This window comes from Echinops telfairi, unplaced genomic scaffold (genome assembly GCF_000313985.2).
Source record: "Echinops telfairi isolate 266 unplaced genomic scaffold, ASM31398v2 ScPeMD7_7467;HRSCAF=8505_1, whole genome shotgun sequence".
Lineage (NCBI taxonomy): Eukaryota > Metazoa > Chordata > Mammalia > Afrosoricida > Tenrecidae > Echinops > Echinops telfairi.
In genome coordinates, this window is record NW_022111368.1 from 17,991,056 (window position 1) to 18,016,132 (window position 25,077).

The 25,077-nt window shown below is 49.3% G+C and overlaps 1 protein-coding gene and 1 long non-coding RNA gene across 4 annotated transcripts in view; one reads left to right on the forward strand and one right to left on the reverse strand.

The window, feature by feature from the left end:
- The window catches only part of UXS1 (UDP-glucuronate decarboxylase 1), a 110,299-nt gene extending 87,513 nt beyond the window's left edge, over positions 1–22,786 (forward strand). For all 3 annotated transcript variants that reach the window (XM_004704327.2, XM_045283908.1, XM_004704328.2), the window contains 6 exons: positions 6,251–6,370; positions 14,245–14,288; positions 17,770–17,830; positions 19,104–19,161; positions 21,120–21,223; positions 21,931–22,786. In XM_004704327.2, the coding sequence (XP_004704384.1) occupies positions 6,251–6,370; positions 14,245–14,288; positions 17,770–17,830; positions 19,104–19,161; positions 21,120–21,223; positions 21,931–22,062 (519 nt within the window). In that variant the 3' untranslated portion in view covers positions 22,063–22,786. The remainder of the gene's footprint in view (positions 1–6,250; positions 6,371–14,244; positions 14,289–17,769; positions 17,831–19,103; positions 19,162–21,119; positions 21,224–21,930) is intronic.
- LOC123520947 overlaps positions 16,981–25,077 on the reverse strand; it is a 32,502-nt gene continuing 24,405 nt past the window's right edge. The window contains exon 3 of the long non-coding RNA XR_006679456.1: positions 16,981–17,953. This is a non-coding gene — a long non-coding RNA (uncharacterized LOC123520947). The remainder of the gene's footprint in view (positions 17,954–25,077) is intronic.

The window sequence follows — 25,077 nt, forward strand, 5'->3', positions numbered from 1 at the left end:
TGACTGTCTGGGGTCTTTAAGGCTTGAAGGTAAACAAGCGGCCATCCAGCTCAGAAGCAACAAAGTCCACATGGTTGAAGCACACCAACCTGTGTGGTCATGAGGTGCCAAAGGGATCAATTACCAGGCACCAAAGAACAAAAAGTCAAATCATCGTGAATCAGAGGGAGTGCAGATTGGAAACCCAAGACCCATCTGTAGGTAATTAGACATCCCCTTGGAGAAGGGTCGCAGGGAGAAGATCAGCCAGTCAGTGTGTAGTGTAGCAACGATAAAACATACAACTTTCCTCTAGTTTCTAAATGCTCCCCCCTCCCACTATCATGATCCCAATTCTACCTTACAAATCTGGCTAGACCAGAGGATGTACACTGGTACAGATAGGAACTGGAAACACAGGGAATCCAGGACAGATGATCCCTTCAGGACCAGGGGTGTCAGTGGTGATACTGGGAGGGTGGAGGGAAGGCGGGGTAGAAAGGGGCAACTGATTACAAGGATCTACATATAACCTCCTCTCTGGGGACCGACAACAGAAAAGTGGGTGAAGGGAGACGTCGGACAGTGTAAGATATGACAAAATAATAATTTATAAATGATCAAGGGTTCATGAGGGAGGGGGGAGGGAGGAGGAAAAATGAGGAGCCAATGCCAAGGGCTTAAGTGGAGAACAAATGTTTTCAGAATGATGAGGGTAATGAATGTACAAATGTGCTTTATACAATTGTATGTATGGATTGTGCTAAGAGTTGTATGAGCCCCCAGTAAAATGATTTTAAAAAAAGAATGACAAAAGACAAATTCCTTCGATAACAACAACAACAACAATATCAAACCAACTCCACTGACCAGAGTCAGCATTTACCAAGCATGAAAGGCACACAGGGAAGGACAGGGACGGGGCAGTACACCAGTGGAAAATGGAAATAACAAACGTGTTGACGCATGGTGCAGACTGCAACCAAATGTTCAGTACCACTTGTAATAAAAATTGGTAAATGGAGACCTAGTTGGCTGTACCAACATCACCTAAATGCAATAAGATGCCGAATCCGAATAACACTTCCTGGACATGCGAGGGTAAGCATTTGCATTCCCGAGTCTCTATGGCAGAGGGGAGTTGTCTTAATGGTTAAAAGTAAGCCAAACTTTTTCAGGAAGATTGCCAAGAAAATACATACCCGTTATCAAAGCCATTTCATGTACATTCTTGGGTCTCGTGATGGAGACAGAGTAGCCCTTGCTCCCATGATTCAGATTAGGATCTTCTCTTGAAGAAGCGGACGTTTTCTAAGAAAATGCCCGGAGCTTTCTCGGAGAGCTGGGGATTGCCAGAGCTGGCGGGACTCCTCCAGGTATTCCGGTCTCCTGACCTGTGACCTTCTCCCTGTGCCGTCGTCACCCAGAAGCTCCCGAGACTCCTGCATCAACACAGCGAGCTGTGCAGTCTGTAACGGCTGCTGCCTGATCCCGGGGCAGGGAGCAGAACCGGACCAGAGGCATTTTTTAGAGGCCGCAGGAGAATTCAGTGGTTCAGCCACCTTGTCCTCCTGATCAGATTGCTTCTGCCATTCTCGGAAGTGATTCAGAAACCAAACTCCCTGCCACCAAGTGAGTTCTGATTCACAGCAACCTACAGAAAGAGGACACCTGCCCCATGGGTTTCCCAGACTAAATGCACGGGTGTAGAAGGTCTCCTCCTTCTCCCATGGAGTGGTTGGCGGTTTCGCACTGCCAGAGGTGAAGGGGGATGTGAATGCCCCTTTCTGGGGTACGAGGGAGATGATGGAAGCACCAGGGAACACAGGATCATCAGTGCTTCCGTGCCATTTTTAGTTCTTCCTTAGGTCCTTCAGCACCAGTATGGGCACAGTGGTGAACAGGGTGTCTCTCTTCTGAGCTGCCTGTCTCCTTTCTCTGCTGGCACAGCCTCTCCCTGTGCAGCACGCTGTGTTCTCCTCCAGCACGTCCCCTCAGTGAAAACAGACATCAGACTAGGTGTGCAGTGCCTTCATACAGTACTCTACCCAGGACTCACTACCAGACAGCTAGTTGGAATTCAACTAGGACGACAATGAGTTTTGGTTCCAGATCCAAACAGAAATAAAACCGAAAGCACCTCCTTTAGGTGTTGGCTGATCACTGCCTGCACCCCTCAGCTTTGAGTGAGGTGGTGTGCTGGGGCATTGTTGGGAGAAAAGAGAAGGTCATGGAGATTAGTAAGTATTTGCTTTGTTGCAAACGTAGCCCAATGAGCTTCCCCTCCCCAGGCTCGACAGTTCGGTTATTGTTAAGTTTGCTGTTGGTTTTCTAATCTCTTCCTAAAATAAAGCCATATTCATCCCCTTTGTAGTCTTTCCTGGCTTGTCAGTGAAGCGCAATTGGACATTTGAGTTACTTTCTGTGTGAGATCAATATTTTTAGCCTCCCCTGCACCCCCACCATAAATATTCTCTGTAAAGAAAGGGATCGATTTATTCCTGGACTTTGAATCAATAGCTTATGTCTTAGTCCTAAGAAATAAGAGCATTATACTAGATTTCTGGGAGGGGGTAGCTACAAGTTTCTAGAAGTGAGCTCCCACTAAACCCGCATGTCTCAGCCCTTATTGTATCACAGCGTCCAGAGAGAGCTGCATGTGTCTACCATGCAGGGGAAGTAGAGGAGGCTGCTGCGGCCAGCGTGGCCAGCTGGGAGGCTCCAGTCCCAGGGAGAGCCAGTGTGGGGACCTGGGGGCATGTGCAGCTTATTCCTTTTAACTCTCTTTAAGCCCATAGCTGTCAAGTTGATTCTGACTCGTGGCAACCCTGTTGGGCAGAGTAGATCTGCGGCCCCGGGCAGTTCCCAAGACCATGGTCTGTAGCAAAGCAGACAGCCACCTCTTTGTCCTGTAGAGCGGCTGGTGGTGCAAACCGCCCACCGTCCAATTAGCTGAGCAGGCTTAACCCGGGTGCCACTAGCGCTAGCCCCCTTTAACTCACTGTAACCCAAACTCACCAACATCAAGCTGTTTCTGACTCATAGCCACCCTATAGGACAGAGTAGAACCATGGGTTTCTGAGACTAACTCTTTATGGGAGTAGAAAGCCTCATCTTTCTCCCATGATTTCAAATTGCTAACCTTTCAGTTAGCAGCCCACCATATAATCACTGTGCTGGTTGAAAAATACTGTGTTGCGTAAGCCCCAGTAGCTTAGGGGAGTGTCCTATAGATTCCTAAATCTTGCCAGATCTAAGGTGGTAGAGTTAGAAAAGAAAACAATAACTGTTTTGACTATAAGTAATCACAATCTAAAAAATCAGTACCTTCTCTAAACTATATTTCTAATCATACTCTATGATTAATTTCACTGACTATTTTTCATGAATTTTTAAAAAAGCTAAGCCTTTGTTATTACTAAGCCTAATTTATTAAGCTTGTTTGCTAAGCCTAAATTATTAATGGAGAGATTTTACTGTGCACATGTGTGTTATATGTGTTTTCCCCATTGCCATTCCACTGACGAGAGGGAGGGCAAGAGGGCTAGTGGTCAGGACTCTAACAAATTCAGTTAGAAACTAGTCATCTTTAAACTAAGGCCCGCAAAGGGCTGTTTTGTGGACTCTTGACTCATGGTAAACCAGTATGAGTCAGAGAACTCGGCTCTGTAGCGGTGCCATTGGGTGAATTTTTCAGAAGTTGATCACCACCCCTCCCTCAGGTTGGACTTGAACCTGTTAGCAGCTGAGCACCTAAACCAAGGTTAAGGTGAACACCACCATGGCACCTTCTGACAGCAGTTCTCATGAAACTCAAATTCACTGCCTCACACTAGTTTATCACCTGGCCTGTGTATGCAGCCTCTTACAAAGTATAATACAAGTCCTCTCTTGACTTTACTTGAGAACCAGACAGGGTAGGTGGTGTGGATCCGGAGCGAGGTAAGAGAGATGCAAGGACCCAAGACCCTCAGCACACTTTCCTACCTGCCCCCAGACGCTGAGAGAATGGCAGAATGTACACAGCAGACCCATGCGTAAGAAAAGCTCACCATTTCAGAAGATGTGATGCAACATTTTTACCCACAAAAAGTAGCCTGTGAAATGAATTGCATAGGATTGCTTGAAGAAGTGGATTTACAACACATATTCACTGCTCTGATTCTGTATTTTAAAAAATAGGCTTTCCCCTGCCTATTCAAAACAGTGAGACAGATGTGTTTGTTTACAAAAAGAAGAAAAAGTGAAAACATAGCATTAAAGAAAAAAAAAAAAGAGTTATCTGAACCCCATGACATAAGAGAGGGCTATTAGTGTCTGTATTTTCCAGGCTTTATAATGAATTGTGTCTACTCTGCTCTCAAGTCTTACCATTTTCACCAATAAATATTGTGGTGAATGAACATGGATTTGCTGTAAACTTTATCCTTATTTTGAGTACTTTTTATGGAGTGGATTTCTAAAATGAGGCTTTAAAAAAATTTTCAAACAGGATATATTTGAGACATGACACCTTTTGTGTTCACAGGACCTGTTGATTACCCAACCGGACCCTGGAGTAGATCAGACAGGGCTGGGAAAGCTGAGGGCCTCAACCCCTCCCAGGGCTCATGTGTTGGGTGCACGCCCTCGGGTGTGTTTTATACTTACTATACAGCTTAGAGGTAGTGAAGTATGGGAAGTCCTCGAATCTGTTCTCTCTCTCAAATTGTTTACAAAGCTTGGTGTTACTTTTAACCACAATTAGTAACAGTAACTGTAACATGTTAGCTTCGGGAGAGAAAAAGATGTGGCCATCTGCTTGTTGGAAGCCTTCTAAGGCACTGTGCGTGCCTCTGCCCTGAAAGGCTGTGCGGAGTCAGAACAGAGGGCGCAGCAGAGGGTTCAGTAATATAATGAGGGCACTGAGAGCTGAATGGCACAAGTCTTGCTCTCTATGCTGGAGACTCGGGTGTAAGTTGAGCCAGTGTCCTGGCACAGCAATCCCAGTTTGTCAGTGGAGGCTCCTGGGTTGCCATGACATGGAACAGGGTTCAGTTGAGCTTCCAGACTCAGGCAGAACGTGGATCAACATCTGAGCATCTGCCAGTGTAAACCACTGGCTCACAAGACCTGATCCAAAATCAGTTGGGGGTTGGGGAGGGAGAAGGGTTGTGGGTCAGAGCCATACAGCCATACTTCATTGTGTGTGGGCTCACCTTGATTTGGGGACTAATTTGATGGCAGCTTACAAGAAGCTTCAGTTGTAGCTCTTCGGGGGTATGGCGAGGGTGGTGGGGAAATGGGGAGCTAATCACAAGGAGTACAAGAATGAACAAACTATTCCAAAATTGATTGTGGTGATTGTACAACGCTTCTTGATGCTATTGAACTACTGAATGGTATGATATGTGAATTATGTCAGGGTAGGGGAATAACCTTTGTTTTATGTCCATCACACCTTTTTTTTTCCTGGTCACCTATAATACCTTCGTTGATGTGTAAAAATCTCTTTTGAGTGGCAAGTTTGCATACCCTAATATGTTAAAAAGATGATAGAATCGGATGCATGCCATGTGGCTTTTTTCCCTTGTCCCATTTCAGCACCCCCAGAGTTTCCTACCAGAGTGTTCATGGTGGGAACCTTTCAGGATGGAGACGGGGACGCATTGTGCTTTCTTTGGTATAACTTGTGGAGTCCTTGGGTGGCGGTTCAAACATCTGCACTCAGCTACCAATAAAATTCAAACCCAGCCAGTGGCGATGCAGAAGAAAAGGCCTGGCGTTCACTTTTGTAGCCAAACCCATTGCTGTTGAATCCACTCCCACTCCTGGTGACCCTTAGAGGCAAAATAGGCCTGCCCCACAGGGTTTACAAGGCTGTGTGTAATCTTTACTAGCGCACACCTCTCTCCCATGGAGCAGCTGGTGGCTGGAACCACGAAACCTTTCGGTTAGCGGCCAAGCACTTATTCGATCCACTCTGCCACTAGGACGAGGGCTCCTTCGCGTAAGCTCACTGCTGCAGAAAGCCAGTGGGATGCAGTTCTCTAAAACACACTGGTCTCCACGAATCCGTCCGCCAGCTGGGGGTCAAGTTGAGTGTCTAAACTGGTTTCCACTGAGCTATTCACAGAATCCAAACAGAAACCAAAACGATAAAGTGTGCTTTCATTGACATGAAAGAGCAGGGTGTTTTCTGACAACATTTTACCTGCAGGGCACCTGAGCGAGCACGAGTGCAGATGTTGTAACGAAGCACATTTCCCTCCCTCTCCCCCTCTCACTGCAGGAAGGAGTGGAAGTGCGGGTGGCGAGAATATTTAACACCTTCGGGCCGCGCATGCACATGAACGACGGGCGGGTGGTCAGCAACTTCATCCTGCAGGCCCTCCAGGGGGAGCCGCTCACGGTATGTACCTGTGCCTGCCTCACTGGCACCTTCTCCACCTACGTCTGCAGGGCAACCCACGTGTGGGCTCGGCCCACAGCATTTCTGATGGCACCCACCACTTTGGGCAGACGTGGTCATATGTATGCAGCCACCTTTGATTGGCTTCCTGAACAGAGGGGAGGAAACGGGAATGTGGGCTCCAGAAGAGGTGTGCTGACGGCCTCTAGAGGAGATCCTGCGGAGCCCAATGATGCCCTAGGGCAGCGGGCTGCAGGCTTCGTCCGTGTTGTCACTTCCTACGCTCTGTCCTGCCAGGCCCATAGCCGTGTGTGTACTCTGTGTCGCTCATGTTGCTGAGCGGTGTTACCACGTCAGAAGAAATAGAGATGATTGGGGGTCGGTTCTTGACACTTACCTGGGCAAAGCTCTCCTTCCCTGGCCACTGCGTCTCAATCCAGGGAAGCTGCTGGACCCCCAAATGGAGATTTAAGCACAGGTGGTCTGGGGTCAGTGGTTCAAAAATAGGGTAAGCAGTGAGGACATGCAACCAGTGCTTAACCCTTGCCTTTAGAGCTACACAGCCCCTTCCGGGGCCCCCTAATCCTGTCTGTGGGGCCATAGGCTGGGTTGTGTATCCCACACGTGTGCCCACCTCGCCCTGTGCCTGTGGGACAGACCAGGCTTCTTTGAACTCCCTCTGGGATGAGTGCCTCGGGGGTGGGGTTCCTGTTAAACTATGACTGGTTGTCTCTGCTTTCACTGCGTTCTCATTCTCTGCTTCTCTTCCCCCCTCCCTTTCCTCTTCCCCTTCCTGCTTGTCTGCCTGAGCATCTCTGCTCTCTCCAGCTACAGCTCCTGAAGCCTTCGACCATACACTCGGTGTTTGATGGGTACCCTGAGTGGGAAAGCACTCAGGATTTCTGCAGAATGGTTGCTTGGCAGCCAAGGATATTCCAGGGGGTGCTGGAAATCACATCTGCTCCTCTCTGTTGATCTAGCTATCCGTTGGTCTTTATCGGTGCATCTCTTTGTACAAACGGCATGGTACAAACGGCGCACATGCCCAGCTGTTAACAGAAAGGTTGGAGATGCAGATCTACCCACAAACACCTCAGAAGAAAGCCTTGGAGCTCTCTGTCCCAAACAGCCCCTGGAAGCTCTACAGCGCCCAGTTCTACTCTGACACATGGGTTCCCCATGAGTGGAAATCAACTCGGGAGCGACTTTGTTTTCTTTCTTGCCCCCTCTTTCATTGACCCATCCCTCATCCACCTAGACAAAGATGCATTTCGTAAGTACCAGGGACTGTTCTAAGCCCTTTACGTTTATTAGCTCATTTAATCCTTTAACGGACATGTGGGGTGTAGGTCGTTGTGCCAGTGAGTGCATTCTGACTCATAGCAACCCCGGTATGACAGAGCGACGCACTGCGCCGTCCCCCGCTATTCTCATCCCTTGTCCCCTAATGAACCCTGCTTGAGTTGCTGGCAGCTCCCCGTTGGCTGTACTGCTGCAGCTGTTGAATTATATTCAGCAGAGTTTGACTTGTGTGCAATACTACTACTGTCGATCTTTAGGCTAATTTCCATGCTGTGCTGGGGCGCTTTTCTTTGGCGTGGACACAGAGGCGGATCTTTCCGTCGGGTGGCCTGGTAGCTGTCGTCCAAATGTCTTGGCATAGAGTGCTGCGTTGTCATGCGAAAACACTTCGGTTGGTCTTGCGTCATTTCCTAGAGCCATGATTTTCACTAATGGTCTGTCAGTGCAGCTTGGACTTCTTCCTTCCTTCAAAGCCATCATTTCTAGATAATCTTGTCCCTTTTGAAATCATTGCATATTAACCAGTTCTTTATAGATATATTTAGATGGTATTCTTTCCATTTTCTTTCGATGCGCCCTACATCGCTAGCCCGCTGAGTTTGCGGTCTCTCGTTGACGTTCTAACACAGGTCTTTGTGCAGACCCTGACGTGCTCTGTCTCCGCCTCCTCATTCCTTCCACTCACTTGGGCTTCTCCTCCTTCAAGAGCGAATCGCCGTCTCTCCTGGCATCCACTTCCGTTCTTTTGTCCCTTTCCTGCCTTTTTAAGGGCCTTTTGCTTTCTTTATGTTCTTGGTGTTATCAGCCGGTCAAGTCTTCTGTCATTAGTGCTCAGCAGATCAAATATGACATGTTCCCTAAACCCAGGGAGGTGGTGTTGCTTTTGTTTTCCGCATGAGAACACTGAAGCACAAAGAGCATCCATAAATTGCCCAAGCTGACATGGCCAGAAGATGGTTTTTTGAATCCTGGGAGCATGGCCCCAGAGCCCACAGTCTTAAAATCCTATTACGACCCACGAGATACATGTCACCCACCAGTAGTTTCAGTCTCTTCGGTTCCTGGGGCAGGTGCTGTCCCACTTGGAGTACATGCTGCTGCTGTATAACTGTGTCAGTCTGAAGAAACAGATGGCACCCACCAGCCTTAGCGATAAACGCACCACCACCCATACGCACCAAAGTTCCTATTACCTTAAAAAAGCGGCATGCCTTCTGTCGCTGAACACTCGGGACATCAGCACAAAAGTCAGAAAATAGTTCAGTTATGAAAGGGCTCAGCACAGTTCTCACTGCTACCGGTTCTTGTATGTGCAGCCATTGTGCTACCAGTTAGAACCAAAGCTTAGTCACAGGCTGCTGTGGCTCTCCCAGCGCCGAGGCTGGTGACATCTGACATTGTTACGGGGGGATGGGAATCCTGACCCCAGCCCTAGGTGCTCTGTTCCTCCTTAAACCAACACCTCTTGTTCTTCACCCCTCAGTAAATGGTAACTCTCCTCTTTCAGCGCCTTAAGACCCATGCTTTGTTATCAAATGTGGCTCCCCACTTTTCCACATACACACCACATGTCCGGTCCACCAAATGGACCTGCGCTCTCAGTAGATCCAGGACCCAGCCCCTGCTCATCCTACTGCCTGGATCCTGCCTCTCGGTTAATTGCCGTGGTCTTCTGTGAAAGTAGAGGGAGCTGCCCGCAAAAATCCCTCACTTCCAACCCTCATTGCAAGTTGGGGAGTCCCCAAGGCCATCCTTAGGTTCAATCCCTGATGAGAAGGATTCAGAACGCCCTCAGAGCTGCCACCCACACGACTAAGGCTTCTTACAGCAAAAGGACAGAATAATCCCTGCCCCTATGATGTAAGCACTTGGATGTCAGTGATCTGTCTTGCCCACGGCCCCCAGAAGCGTGCCCAGCCTCGGAGGCCTGCAGTAAATGTTGGATGAACTAATCCCTGGGTTCTGGGTGGCTACGTTCCTCTGCACAGTCGACTCAGTGATGTTTGCTCAGAAAAGCCTCGATTACTTCTCGGAAAATTGGTCCTTATTCCATGTTTCCCTTTTTCCTGCATTTTGGAGTTCCAGAAACCACTAGTAGCATAGTGGGTTATGAGTTGGTCCGCTACTCACAAAGTCAGCAGTTCGAATCCACCAGTCACCCTGCAAAAGAAAAAGAAAGATATCAGCTGGTAAGGAGTTAAGTCTCAGAGAAACCCTTGGGGAGCAGTTCCACCCTGTCCTCCAGGGCGCTGGGAGCGGGACTTGGCAGCAGGTTCTAGTGAGAGCGATCCCCCTAAGGCCGGTTCCCATGTAAATGATTTCTCATCTTTGGCCACTCCGCTGTGCCACACTCCGCAATGCTTCCTGACATCATGAGATCAGAGCTGTGTTGTTTGTAAATGGCTAGAGGCCTTCCAAGAAACAACTTCTTGATTTATCGCAGCCCTGGCAGCCACCAGGCCCCTGTGCTAAGTCGGAGAGCAAGTCCCCGGGCCTGCCGCAAGAATAAATGCATTGTTGGCAGACGGTCATAATGGATGGGTTGTCTTCGTGCCAAGCGAGCTTCTGTGCCAGCGACGGGAGAAAAAGATGGCTGGTGCCCTCGGTGAGGGTGAGACGTTCCGGTGCGTGCTGTGACGCAGCCTCCGTTTATTGGCTCGGAAACCCACCCCTCTGGTGGAAGGAGGTTCAAGTCCTTGGGGAGGGCTGCGCAGAAAGTGTTTTCCTTTGGCTTTTATCACGAGGACTATTTCCCGTGAATACGTTGATGAAATCACTAGCCTTTCAGTCCTTTTCTGCCCTCCCAGTGGAATGACCCTTGCCAGCTTTTCTAAGCATTTTGCCAGACGGTTCTGGGAAGGATCACATGCCTCGTGACTCTTCACCCCGCCCACCTCGCAGAAGACTGCTTTATCACACCAGGTAGAGGCGGCTGGGGGAGAGGAGGGACCTGTCTTTTCTTTCCTTTTGGCTCTGCTCTTTTCCCAACATCGTTTCAAACTCTGAAGATGGCGTTCGTGGTGGGCCATTCAGTGTGTGATCCTCCCGCCTCCAAAGCGGGCCCTTGCCTCTCCTCCCTGCCATCTGCCCCTTGTGGGAGCCCCGTTGGCAGAAGTCACTCTTTTGGTGCAGCTTTGAGTCTTGAGTCCCTACCATCCAGATACCTGTTAGGATAACCCACGGGGGATGTAGCTCGTGGCTCTCTAGCTCAGTAGCTTGTACTCCAAAGTGTTGCTTAATGTTTGAAAGCGAAACTGGAAAGGTCTTGTCGCTGTTTGGTAGGGTTAGAAAGCAGATGCGTACTGTTCAGGTGAAGGCGCTTAGTACCGAGTTCCCTTCGGAGGAGACACGGTTCGGGGAACACACACACGCACACGTGCGTTCACAGTGGGGTTTGAGATTGGCGTGCCACATGACTGATTGATCTCCAGTTGCGAGACGAGGCAAAGCTGCCTGCGGACCGGCCAGAAGGCAGCCCCACTGGGGCCCGAGTCCAGGTCTCGCTCTCCTTTTGAACCCTGGCTGTCTTCCAAGGAGAAATTTTCAAGAAACCATTCTTTGGACACCAATTCCACACTAGTGTGACAGCATTCTTAGCAATCCTATTGTGTCTTAAGTTGGGCCTTTATTTGTGGAGAAGAGGGACAGTGCTGTAGCTACTCTGAGACAGGAGTGAGCATGTGTGTTCATTGGGAGGATGTCCCCGGCCTGACTGATCCTGCTGCCGCCTGCCCACCCCTTCCCAGGCCTGCCTCACTCCCCCCTCCATCGGAAGCTTCTCAGTCGCCTAGCCGCGGTGGCCTGCGTATAGCCCGCAGTTACTCGGGGCTCTGAAGCGACTTCCACTCTTCTACCTACATCTCCTTGCATCTCTCCATGCTGTGAAATGAAGAAAAGGGTCTTAAATGCTGCCCTGTCTCACAGTAGGAGGAAACGGGGCAGTGGCAAGGGATGCAGGACAGAGTGCCCGCTTTCAGCAGTAGAGTCCTGCTTGTTCATCTCCAAATACTTCTGAGCACCTACTTTGTGCCAGGTCCTTAAATAAAATACATCTCCCCTCTGCCTTTGAGTGCCTAATCATAACTTCCCCCCACCCCCACCAAAAGAGTGTTCTTGGGGAGTCATAGAGTGAGAGATCATAGGGAACACACAGCATTGCTGCAGTGCGAAGAACGAAGTAGAACAACCCTGGTGGCTTAGTGGATTACATGTTGGGCCGCTAGCCAAAAGGTCAGCAGTTTGAAACCACCAGCCGCTCTGCTGGAGAACAACGAGGCCTTCTCCTCCCAGATAAAGAGCCGGTCTCAGAAATCTACCGGGTCAGCCCCACCATGTCCTGTCAGGTCTGTGTGAGTCAGAAGTGATTGCAGGCAGTGAATTGGAGTTTGCGTTTTGAGGAACGAAGTTAAGAGTTGGCACGAGACTCAGGTACAGGCTTTTGGGGGCGTGGTGTTTACGTACACACCCTCCACCGTTTGTACTGTTCACGTTCACACTGAGCACACCTAGTACAGACTGTGCGCCCAGTGACCGTGCCAGAGAGGAGAACTTCCCCAGAGGGTGTCCAGAGCACCCACAGCCCCCAGTCTTTCTCCTGCCATAGAGCAGCAGGCGGGTTCAAACCATAGCCCTTTCTGTTCACAGTGGAGTGCTTTAACCACTGCACCGCCAGGACTCCTTGTTAGCAGCCTTGGGAGGATTATAATCTAGAAACTAGACCGCACCCTCACTTTCTTAAGAGTTCCAGGAAGGACGAGTTCTTGATGCACCCGTCCAGGGGGCAGCATTCACGCTGCATCCTAGCGATGTGCATGTCCTCGGTGGAAGACCTTATCACAGGCTGCACCTAAGCCCCCGTACCCTTGGATCGTCTGTACATTCCTGCCACAGCCCTGGGCCACAGGGACCCCTCCCCCACTGCCACCTCTGCCACAAGCACTGCCCTTGCCCTGACTCACTTGCCCCTGGTACCGAAGCAACATTTAACAAATGCATGGCTTTGGGCAGAGGGCGATTAAAGGGCTTTTGCACCAGACCCGTGATGAACAGCTCGGGCTCCCCGAGACAAGTGTGCCTGCAGCAGAGCCCTGCAGTCTCCCAGCCTGGAGGGGATGGCCAGACGGATGCCTGCACCCAGAAAGGTGGGAAAGGTGTGCCTGCAGTGCCGTCTCTGAGGACGGCCCGGCTCCTTGGCTGTGGCTCTCCCACCTGAAGGCGCGGTGGATGAGGCAGCAGCTGCGGGCGAGTCCGTCTCTGGTAGCCTTTCTGGACTCCCCAGGTGCAGCTCTAAACTTCCCTTTGGAGTTAGGTGAAACCCAAGCTTCTGAGTGTCTCCATTCCAGATCTCTTTTCCCTGTCATGGAGCCGTGTTCGCCATGATTCTTGGCAGTGCCATTTGACCAATGCAGCAAACCCGCCAGTGCCTGCTTCCTGTCCTTCCAGCACTCGGAGAGAGGCCGCTGTGGGTGGGCCTGAGAGCTGGCCCTGGCTTCCTGCGTGTGGACTCGGCTCTGAGCGGTACCTGTGCGAGCCATCCTAACCATGGGAGTCCTGTGGAACTTTAGATTCCACTGAGCATCTGGCCTCCAGCCAGGGCTGATGCGCGTGCAGTGAGCTTTCTATGAATGTTGCAGAACACGCCAGAAGGCCTGCAGAGCCCGCTGTTGCTGGCAGGCCCTGACGTAAGGTGGTTGGCAGATACAAAGGAAGTAGGTGGAGGTGTGTCTGTACCCCATCACCGTTGACTGAACAAACTCAAGGAAGTAGGTGGAGGTGTGTCTGTACCCCATCACCGTTGACTGAGCAAACTCAAGAATGACAGGCCGTAACACAAGTCAGAAAGCAAACTCCCAACAGAATGGCAAAGGAGAGGTGGATCGACTTCTCCGAGGCCCAGTGTCTAAGTCTTTTGACAGAAACCACTGTTCATCTGTTCCCCAGCCTTTCTTTTCTCACCGTGTGGCCTTGCCCCGGGAGAACATAGCCTGACAAGTTAGCTCTAAGCCCCAGGCTGCCTTGAGGGAAGCCTGATCTTAAATTAGTGTGGTGAGCACGGAGGTATGGACACAGGCCCGTGTGGCTAGTCCTCTCATCTGCCACCTCTTTCTGTTAGCGCTAGCGTCTCCCGTGGCAGCTCTTAGTAGCCTTGGCTGTTAGAATCACTTGGCTCGCTGGATTGAAGCATGGAGATGCCTGGCCCACATCCCCAGAGGTTGTGAGGAATTGTCTAGAGCTGAGGGCTCAGCTGTTCTCCTGGGCAGTGAGAGCTGAGAACCACTGGTTTGTGTCTTTGTGGGCTGCTGTGTCTGTATGGGGCTGTCACCCTGAGGAGACTGAAACCAGAGTCCCCAGGAACTAATGCAATGCCTGAGACTTGGTAAGATTCTATTATGAACCCCCTCCCCCAGGGATAACTTTGTATTGTGTATACACATTTGCTAGGGAGGGCTACCACCTTCTCGTCACTGGGGGCATAAGTCTGAGTGAACAGAACAAGGTCAGCATCGGGGCCTTGGTGGAGCTCAGGCTTGTTTGTTTTTTTCCAGGAAGACTGACTTTTCATTTCCTTCCAGGTGTATGGATCCGGATCTCAGACGAGGGCATTCCAATATGTGAGGTAGGACACGCTCGCTCTGCCTGCATGGCAGGAAGCACACCCTTCCTGGAGGTTGCCTTAACCTGAGCGCTGACTGGGAGACCCAAGTCTATAGACTGAATAGCCCAGGATCAGTTTCAGTCTGTGAACATGGCTGCTGAAAAGTTCATTACAGTCCTACAGTGGGCAAACCCTTCACAATTCTGTGTAACCATGCAGTATTACATCCATATCCATATCCTGAAGCTTGGTTGGCTGTTGCAGTTCATGGGTCAGCATGCAGTGACTCGTTGTCTTAAGCTTCTACTGCCACCTAGTGTTTCTTAAGGGGAGAATGACGAGGTGCTCTCGTAAACTTGTACAATCCTGGACTCTCAGGACGTGCTACCTTGTCTGCAGAGCTCCTTATGCATTGGACTGGATGGCAGTGAGGTTGAGTGTTTGTTGGGTCAACGTGCTCAGCTTTGAGAATGACTTAAGTGATGGGCATACAAGCAGACCAAAGAGAATGACCATAATTATCCAACAAGCCTCCACATCCTGAATCCCATCCACTTTAAATGTGGCTTTCCAGGGTGGATGAGATTACGCTCGTGAAGGATACAGGATAAGATAGACTGTTTGTAGTTGTAGAACTTTAGGGTGGAACTAAACGCAGATAAAGGATATACTTGAGTTATTTTAAAGTTGTGCGATTTTCATTATTTTCATAGAAATACTTACCACTCTAGTGCTTGGTTGGTCAATTCCATTGGGAACTAGTTTGAAAAGATGAGTTCGGGTCCCGAGAAGGGTGGCAAATAAATAGTTGCCCATGCTAATGTACTTTCTAGTATTCCTGGTCGTTGTAAACCATGTGACTGTGTGTTCAGGATGCTCTATCATTGCACAAAGCGCCTGCGCTTCCACACCAGATTTTCACTCCGCAGTCAGATGGCCTGGAAGCCCCGTCCACTGGGAACTGTTGCTGGTACCTCGGGACTGCAGGGTGCCTGGAGCAAGAGTGAGGGGGTGGGTCTGGGACGACCCTTTGCCCCCTTCCACCAGAGTAGCCATCGATACTTTTACCTGATGTGTGAGGACTCTGGGTGGAAATTAATCAAGAAGAAGCATTAAAATGACAGTTGTTGACATTTCCAGAAAATGTCCCAAAACTTCACTTTCCGTCCAAATGAAAAGTGTGAGTCGACCTATAAAATGGTCAGTGCCTTTTCTTCCCACTCTGCAGTGTTGTGAAGGGAGGAAAAAGCCCCTCTGGGGTTTGGGGTCTGTGAGAGAGACCTCACTTTCCCTTCAGAGTTCTTAGTGCAAGCACAGAGAGCGCTGGACTATTGTGATGCATCTGTGTACTGCAGTACCATCTGTTCATGATGTCTTTCCATCCGCCCTACCCGCAGACTGTACTGCTTTGGAAGCTGCTTCACATGTTCAGTTCTGTTGAGTTGCCTTCCCTGTCATTGTCCACCCCACCCCCTTCCCAGTTTTAACCCCTCCAACGCACGAACGAGAGTTTGTGCAATAAAATGGGGCTGGTGCAAACCAACTCTTACTACTCCTATTCCAAAGACATCAGATACAATTTTTTTTTAATCGCTAGAGATTAAGACATTTTAAAACTTCACTGATGCATTTACCCAGTTCTCTTGCAGCTCAGGACCAGAGGCACCCACAGGACATACGGGCCTGGGTACAGCTTCTCTCTCTCTCTCACACACACACACACACCCATGTGGAGAGATAGCCTGAGTCACTAGAAATATTAATAAGCCTTTTATTCATAAATGCTGCAGAAGTATGTTCTCCCACCCAGCCCCCCACAGTGAATAGATTGTTTCCCAGCATACAGCTTATGCTGGGAAAATTAGCTGTATGTGCGTGTGTGTATGTTTTAAATAACCCTTTATTTATATATATTTTAAAAGAAACAGATTCGCTGGCTCCACAGAAAATGCACACACGTCTGAGTTTGTGGCTCCCTGACTACACAGAGCGTCCCCAAATCCACACTCGCCTGGGGCAGGCCCTGCTGGTTTCTGAGGCTGCGTGGAGTTTCGGCTTGACGTTGACGTCGTCCGCTTCCGCCCTCATTCACAGTTCAGAAAGGCATGCTGGGTTGTGTTTGTTTTGTTTCCTTAAAAAAGTCCCTTTGTCAAAATGACACTTTTCAAGAGCTTCAGGTTACACGAGTGTGATCTATACGATTTTGACCTTTTTTAAAAGTTGCCAGCTTTTTCTTTTTCTTTTTCAAAAGACTGACCTGCCCGTTCTTCTTCCCTCCCGGTGAAGACGATGACTACCTATGAGTCTAGCCATCGTGAAGTTTAAATGTTCACTCCCCCTCTCACCCCCCACCCCCACGTTTCAGTATTTTAAAAGTGAATGCTGCTGAGTGGCAGCTTTTACTGTCTGCTTGATGACCGATGCTCAGACCCGTGTCACCACGGCATGCTTTGTGACGTCGTGCCAGTTTCTAGTCAAGATCACAGGCAAGCGGTTCTGTGCATCTGCTTTCCCTGTGGCAGCGCGCTGGGAATGCGTGCGTCTAGGGTTCCCCCATGGTCTCCGTGATGAGGCAGAAATACGTTATCACATCCTATCCCCCAAAGCCCCAACCCGTTTATGATTGGAAGGAGGAGACATTTGGAAACAGATTCCATTCGGATTACCAGGACAGAAACTTAAAGAGTCCTTTTTTTATGAAATAGAACCAATTTAAAATAGACTTAAGAGCAAGTGTGTGTGGCAGTGAGGTGTCATTTTTACAAAGTAACTTTTTTTTAACAGAGCCACACTTTAAGCCTCTGACAATAAGAACCAAACCTTTGGTAAGCGGACATTTGCTTACTTACCTTCACCTTCACAGCCCAGTCATGCTCCATCGGCAGCATTCAGAAACCCCAGAGCGATTCGTGGGAGGGGGCGCTGGGCAGGTTAGGGGAGTGGAGAGATGCTCCAGCTTCTCTCTGCCCGCAGGGGAGTTGGGCTTTATTTGTAGTGTGCCAGTTTGGGGAGCACATCCTTGAAGTTCTTTCACCTCAGTGGGTCTTGTTCTTGTTTTAATCATCTGCTCTCATCTAGGCCAGATGCCTGGCTGCACATTAAACCAGAGACTTTCATCAGACCCTCATATGGACTCCCATCTATTTGGGCGAATGCATATTTTAGTGGACTTTAAACAGTTGGGTGGTTAATTTCAGAAATATGCAAAGATGAGAGATCAGCCCCCAACACTCAGCTTTCAGCCTGGCCTCGTGGGCACCCTGCTCCTCGCTCCCTGAAAGCAAACCCAGCCATCAGATCATTTCATCCACAGAGGCTTCAGCTGAACTTGGGCCATCTGAACGCATAGGGTTTTGTGTCGCCGTTCCGCTGTTCAGTTTGGGTTCTCTGTTGCGTTCTGGGAGAGTGGGTAACTGACTGTGTGTGTTTGGTGCTCGGCCCTCACGTGTGTCAACAAGCAGAGAGCAGAGACATTGCTAGAGCAGGCCTTTCCTTTCTCCAGTGATCTCGTGAACGGGCTTGTGTCTCTGATGAACAGCAATGTCAGCAGCCCCGTCAACCTGGTGAGTACCTCCTCTCCGCTCACTCTCCCGGGACCCCGGCAGCCCCTCTCGCGGTGAACACCAGGGTCGTCTTCGTCTGCCTCGGCACTGTTAGCACGTGCGCATCTGCTGCCTTGCTGGATGCTGGAGGGAAAGAAAGCACAGAGCTGCTACAGAAAAATAATAAAACATCTGCAAAACCTTGGGAACGCAGAGCTTCTGCCCTCCACCTACAGGAGCCCTGGTGGTGCAGTGGGTTACAAGCTGGGCAGCTGACCACAAGGCCAGCAGTTCGAAACCACCAGCCACTCTGCGGGAGAAAGATGAGGCTGTCTACTCCCATTAAGTTACAGCCTTAGAAACCCACAGAGGCATTTCGACCCTGCCCCCCAGGGTCACTATGATTCGGCATCTCCTCCTAAAGGATCCACATCTAAAAAGTCCTAAAGTCCATCCGTGGTGGCAGGTGGACACGTTTTTGTGAGCCTTTCATGTGACGGCTATAGCTCAGATAAGCTTCATAGGAGTTACGTCAAGGAGGTTTTTTTTTAACAGATGGACATCGTTAAGAAGAAAGCTTTCTGCTTAGTGACCACAGCTGTAATTCAGATGTACAGATTGCCGTCCTTACCACCAGGGTGTCCACAGTCAGAGTACCTCCCTGCATGCTGGAGGGGACCTTTGAGTTGTTGGGCCCAGTCTCTCCTTCAGCCCTGACAACCCTCAGCGCTAGTGAACTTGCGTGTCCTCAAAGCACTGGCCTCCACCTGTGGTCAGTTCCGATCAACAGAATGTCCTTCCTTCTGTTGACCTAAAATCCTACTCTGCACACCTTCCTCATTGGCCTCAACTGTCCATCTGAGAAGCCATTGGGAGCTGCACTTCACGTCTGCTGTGATTTCCTTCCATGTGCGGGCTTGGATGTTTGCATGAAATCACATGGTTAACGCAGTACTTTTCTTCGGAGAGCTAATTTTGCATACCCAAACTTTTATGTAAAGCGCCACTGAAGTCACCGTTACATTACACAAGAAATCATCGGGGCGGTTAGACCAGTGAATCCATGTTCTCCTTAGATAGCACGTATCAGAAGGGGGAGGCTTGCCAAAGGTCAAGGTGCAGGTTGAGCAAGTATCCTCACAAATAGGTTGGAGCCCAGAGAGAGTCTGCAGTGCAAGGACAAGGGCGCTGGGGGGCGGGAGGGTTCCGCCCACAAGCATCGTCGGGCACGGCCATGGGTGGTGCAGCGGTTGTGTTTTTATCACACTGATAACCAGAAACCTTTCTTCCTTAGGGGAACCCTGAAGAACACACGATCCTAGAATTTGCTCAGTTAATTAAAAACCTTGTTGGTAAGTAGAATAAATCACTTCCTGAGTGAGGTCAGCGTGCACTCACGCTATCAGCTGATAGCACCTGGACTAGGAGATGTGTAATTAATACAAGCTAATTGAATCGGGGGAAAGCAGAACTTTCTATCAGGGACCCTTATTGTTTTCTGATTCTTTAAGTAATAGCGAGATAATGGGGGAGAGGGGGTGGGTTTTGTTCATGGCGATAATTGCAGGTCTCCAGCGAGTGACAAGAAATGGATATGCTGGTGCTTGAGATGGGACTGGGTGAGCTCATTTGCATTGTGGCCACTGGCTTGCTTGGGGTGTGAGTGCAGAGCGTAGCATTTCAGGGGGATAGGGCAGGGTGACACCACCCGGCTTTACCCACCTCAGACCTCTGGACTTAGAATCTGCCAATTGTCCAGCTCCTCAGATGGTCCACACGCACATTCACATTTATGAAATGGGAATCCAAAATACAGGAGCCCAGGTGGCAGTGTGATTACAAATCAGACTGCTCACCATAAGGTCAGCAGTTTAAAACCACTGGGTGGTTGTCACTCCATGGGAGAAAGATGAGGCGTTTTGCCCCTGTAAAGAGTTTCAGTCTCCGACACCTACAGGGGCATTTCTGCCTGTCCTCTAGGGTCACTGAGTCAGAATCGACTCAATGGCCGTGAGTTTCATTTTCGGAATCCCAAACATCGGAGCCCTGATGGCATTAGACTGCTACCCACAGGCCCGTCATTTCTCCAGGAGAGAGACGAGCCTGTCTGTCCCTGTAAAGATGGACAGCCTCGGGAACCCTTTGTGGGCTCATTATCAGTTGGAATTGACTCTGTGGCAGTCGATTTGGGGTGATCAAAATGCAAGGAGCCCTGGTGCCAGAGTTGGTTAAGGGTTGGGCTGCTAACAATGTCAGCAGTTCGAGTCTGTCACTCCATGGGAGGAAGATGTACAGCTTCGGACACGCCCCCGCGAGCAGTTGGACTCGATGGCGTGGTGAGGAGCACACGACACTAAGTGGAACACAAGATAATCAGAATGTGTCTGCTTATGCTACACAACAAACCTCCTCGGACCACCAAGCTCACTGCCACCGAGTCCATCCCGGCTCGTGGCGACCGGAACTCTTTATGGACACTGAAAGCCATCACATTCTCCCACGGAGCGCCTAGTGGTTTTGAACTGCGGTCTTTGTGGTTAGCAGCCCAATTCGTAGCCTCCACACCACTGGAGCCCCTGTCTTTGAACCACAGTGACTTAAAATCATTGCATTTGCTCGAGACATCAGCTCTGCAGGCCTTACCATTGGTCACTGGCGATGGCTTCATTCAGCTGGCTGGCCATCCCGGGTCTGAGCCCAGCTAGGATATGGGACAAGCAGACTTGTCCATGCGGTCTTTCCAGTAGGGTAGTGGGACATGTGACCCGTTGATGCAAGTCTTGCACGGGCACTGAAGCCTAAGTGGCCAGGGTGTACACAGTGGAGGCCCGGGACTGGCCTGAGGTGCTTTGCCCCCCACATTCTGATGGCTAACCCAGTTATAGGTCAGCCCAGACTCCACGGGAGCGTGCTCCACAAGAGCAGGCCCACCAGGGGTGTGGATATTGGGGGCTGTCGATGTGACTGCCACACATAGCTATTTTCCTTTCCTTTGGAGTTGGACCTGGCTGGCACTCCTGTACTTGGTAAACTCAGTCTTCCAGAGGCAGAATCAGCAGCCCCTTTGCCAAGCTCTCAGGGAGCACACATGAGCTTGGGTTCCTGACCCCACCCCTCCCCTCGAGACTCAGCCACTGCCATTACCAATGCGCTTCTCTGGTGAGCGGCCCCGTAGGGGGTGCACGTGTGACATCTATCCCCTTCTCTCACTCCCAGATTTCCATTTTCCTAGGAGGTGGAAAAATTTTAAATCCCAAATGGTATGTGATGTTGGTTAACGGTTTGGTTTTTGTTGTATTAATCCACTCAGGTAGTGGGAGTGAAATCCAGTTTCTCTCCGAAGCCCAGGATGACCCACAGAAAAGAAAGCCAGACATCAAGAAAGCGAAGCTGATGCTGGGCTGGGAGCCCGTGGTACGTGCAGCTCTGAAGTCACGTCCCGGCCCCCGTCCTCGTGGGGTACCCCCTGTGAAGGGACTTGGGCCCAGGCATCCGAGTCTCAGTGTTATCATCTGCCACTTGTTCTCTATTCTTTGGGGAGGTGGCTCCGGCTCGCAGGGAGCCCTATCTTCATATAGCCACACACCCCTCATGGCTTGGCTCACCTCATCTATTCTCTGTTGGACCTGTCTGTCTGCCGATAACCCAGCAAGACTTTGGCCAGGCGAGGTGGAGGGACTGGGGCAAGTTCCTCAGAACCCCTGGTTCTTGTGCTTTTCTCATGCAGTTGGAACGGCATCTTAAACATGAGGGGGGGCTGACAGAAATGTGAACTGGCCTTCATGCCCTCCTGTAAGATATTGCTAAGCCCTCTGCTCCTCAGCCAGGATTGGCCCCGTCCTTTTGACCTGCTTCATCCCCATCTTTCCCCCTCCCTCCTCTGGCCTGTGTGTGAAGTTCCCCGCTATGTCTGCTTGCTTCTGCGCCAAACTTGCCCCATAGCTTTCAAAAGAGACTGGTTTAGGACACGCCCTACACTGGTAGACCTCTTAGGGACACCTTGAATCTGTAAGAATCTCCTTTTCCTGTGATGTTCCCTGAGATCATCTGTCAGTTCCTTTCGAGAAAGACTTTACATTACTGTGGCCTTCTCTCTCACACTCGCTTTCCTCTTTAAACAGGTGCCCCTGGAAGAAGGCCTAAACAAAGCCATCCACTACTTCCGCAAAGAACTCGAGTACCAGGCAAATAATCAGTACATCCCCAAACCCAAGCCGGCCAGAATCAAAAAAGGACGGCCACGCCATGACTGAGGGAAGCTCGCATCTCGGGCGGCGGGAGCCTTCCTGTTTTACACTTGATGGGCTGTGTCTGTTTGTTTTCCTTTTTACTATTTTTTGAAGAAAGACTGAAAACAGGTGTCATGAAGAACAAAACTGGAATTTCATTCTGAAGCTTGCTTTAACGAAATGGATGTGCCTAAAACCTCCCCTCCAAAAAAAAAAACAAAACTGCAGATTTTGCCTTGCACTTTTTAAACCTCTTTTTACGTGTAAAATAGGGTAGATGCATCTTTGCATATTTTCACGTTTTTTATCTTGCTGTGAGAGCATATGTTGTGACTGTCGCTGACAGTTTTATTTACTAGTTTCTTTGTGAAGCTGAAAAGGAACGTTAAATGGGATGAAAATGCCGATTTTATTTATAAAAGTGGGTACTTAAAAGGAGACGTTATACTATGCATAAAGAAAAGAGAAGACAGCAGTGTTGCCAGGTGGGTGGCGCTCTGACATTTATTGTTCAGGCTGATAAAAATTCTGTTTGAGAGCTTTATGTTTCTTTCAATCCAGGATTTGTCCGAGGTCTAGTTTTTAGTTACATACTTGACTTTTGAAATACTTCTGTTTGGTTATATCATGATTACGGACGTCGGAATCACTACTGTGTCGTGCTGCGTGTTCTGGGAGAAAACAAGGTTAACCTATTCTTGGTTAACAGTGGATGAATATGCTATTTTAATAAAATATGGAAACTTAACCTATTACGGACTGTTCGTTGAAAGATCGGTTTTCTGCTTTGCTGGGGGCATTGGATTGCTGAGGGAAAAAAAAAAGCCCTTGAGACTTTTGGGAAGAAAATTTCTGAAAGCATCCAAGTTCGTATAGTAATGTATTTTGATGTATGGCTATTTAAAATGTTTACAAGTTAGATGGGTCAGACCTGTACGTATGATACTCATTGTGGTGCGGAGACGTTTTCAAATCTTAAGTTCTTCAGGGTTGGAAAGAGGTTGGGATCTTCCCTAGCAGTGAAGAAGTAGAGTTTGACTTATAAGAGTTATTCATCTTTCCCCCGATAAATGGGAGGGTAGCACAGTAAGTTAAAGCAACACGTTGCCCACATAGCCTGGCTCAGTGGATGGAAATGTAGGAGGTGCCCTTTTTCCTATGTGTTGGAGGTGTTTAAAAGTAGAAGACCCAGTGATGACTATATTCCAGGATGGTAATCAATGATTGGTTACCTTTTGCAGTATAAATGAGATTAGCCCATAAAATAACCTGAGGATTGTTAGCTAATTTGACATGTTTTCAAATCCGAAGCTCCAGAAGTTGGGCCAAAGAGGACTCCCCTCTCCCCTCGAGGCTGCTGTCACATTTTTTATTCTATTGCTTTGACCTAAGCCACAAATGACAAGCTGTTTGCTGAGGTGGGGACAAAGCGTAATGGACAGACCCAACGGTTAGTTTCTGAACTACTAACAGAGACCCTTGTACTGTGGACTGCCAAAACCATCAACACATCTGTCTTGGGAGAATTACCACCAGAATGCCCCTTAGAGGTAAGGACGGCCAAGACTTTGTCTCACGTACTTAGGACACATTATCAGGAGAGACCAGAACGTGGAGAAGGACATGCCTGGGAAAGCAGGGGGACAATCAAAAAGAGGAGGACTGTTGACGGGAAGGATTGCTGTTGTGGCCGCCATGGGAGGCCGGCGCTGTTTCCGCCTGTTGTCATGACGTCACTCTGAGTTGGAACGGACTGGATGGCACCCAACAACAATGGAAAGTCAAAGCAATGACTCCCACGGTAAAATTCTGACCATTTGGAAGTCCCTGTTGTTGCTTGTTGCCACAGACTTGCCTGGACTCATGGTGACTACTGTACAACAGAGTAAGGCACTGCCCAGTGCTGCGACATGTTGAACTCCAGTGAAGCGTGGACCGATGTAATCCCTACAGTTCTCAGTCTACTCTAGCAAGTAGACTGAGCATCAGGCCTTTCTTCCTACCCAACTTAGTCTAGAAGCTCAGCTGAAATCTGTTCAACAGCCTAACAACATGCAGGCCTCCGACGGCAGATGAGTGGTAGCTGTACACACTCGAGTGCACTAACTGAAAATTGAACTCAAGTTTCCCTCATGGAAGGCAAGAACACTTCTATGGAACCAGCAATGCCTCAGGTAGGAATTGAGGTGAAAGATCTGGGGTGGCTGGATATTCTCAAATGGCACTGGGCAATACCCCCAGCTCCGAATGCTTATGTACCTGCTTCAGTGTTGGGGGTCTCCATTGTTGTTAGGTGCCACCCAGTCTGTTCCAACTCAGAGTGACACCATGAAAACTCTCAACAAAAAAGGTGTAACATCACAGAGTCCGCAGATCAATGGCCTGAACTAAGGCATTAAAATACTGAGACTAGCAGACTGACTTAGAAAACACAACCCCTCAATCTGCTGCCTACAGGAGACACATCTCAAGGCTACAGACAATCATAGACTGAGAATCATACAGACCCCTCTCTGCCCACTGTGCCATAAGGAAGACAAAGGAAGCAAGAGCAAACAATTGGAGGATGAATAACTATTGCAAAAGGAGTGCATACAGGCACAGATCAGAGATGAAATTAGGAAATTTCTAGAAACCAACAAGAATGAGCACACGACATACCAAACCTTATGGGACACAGCAGAGGCAATCATCAGAGGAAGTTTCATAGCAATACATGCACACCTGAGAAAGGAAGAAAGACTCATGACTGATATGCTGGCACAAAATTTACAACAACTAGAGCAGAGTCAGCAGGACAATCCTAATAGCAAAAAAAAAATTTATATACATCACAGGGATGACAAGAAACGATCCTTGAACTAACGACAAGCTTCCTGTGTTTTGATGTTGTCAGTGGTATATTGTTGTTTGGTTTTGCTCTGTGTTGTGTTTGTGCATGTTATTGTCTCTGCAGGTCTGTCTAAATAAGATAGGCTGGATGAACCATCTGGTGGAGAAAACAATGGGACTGACAGTTCCGGGGGGACATGGGAGAGG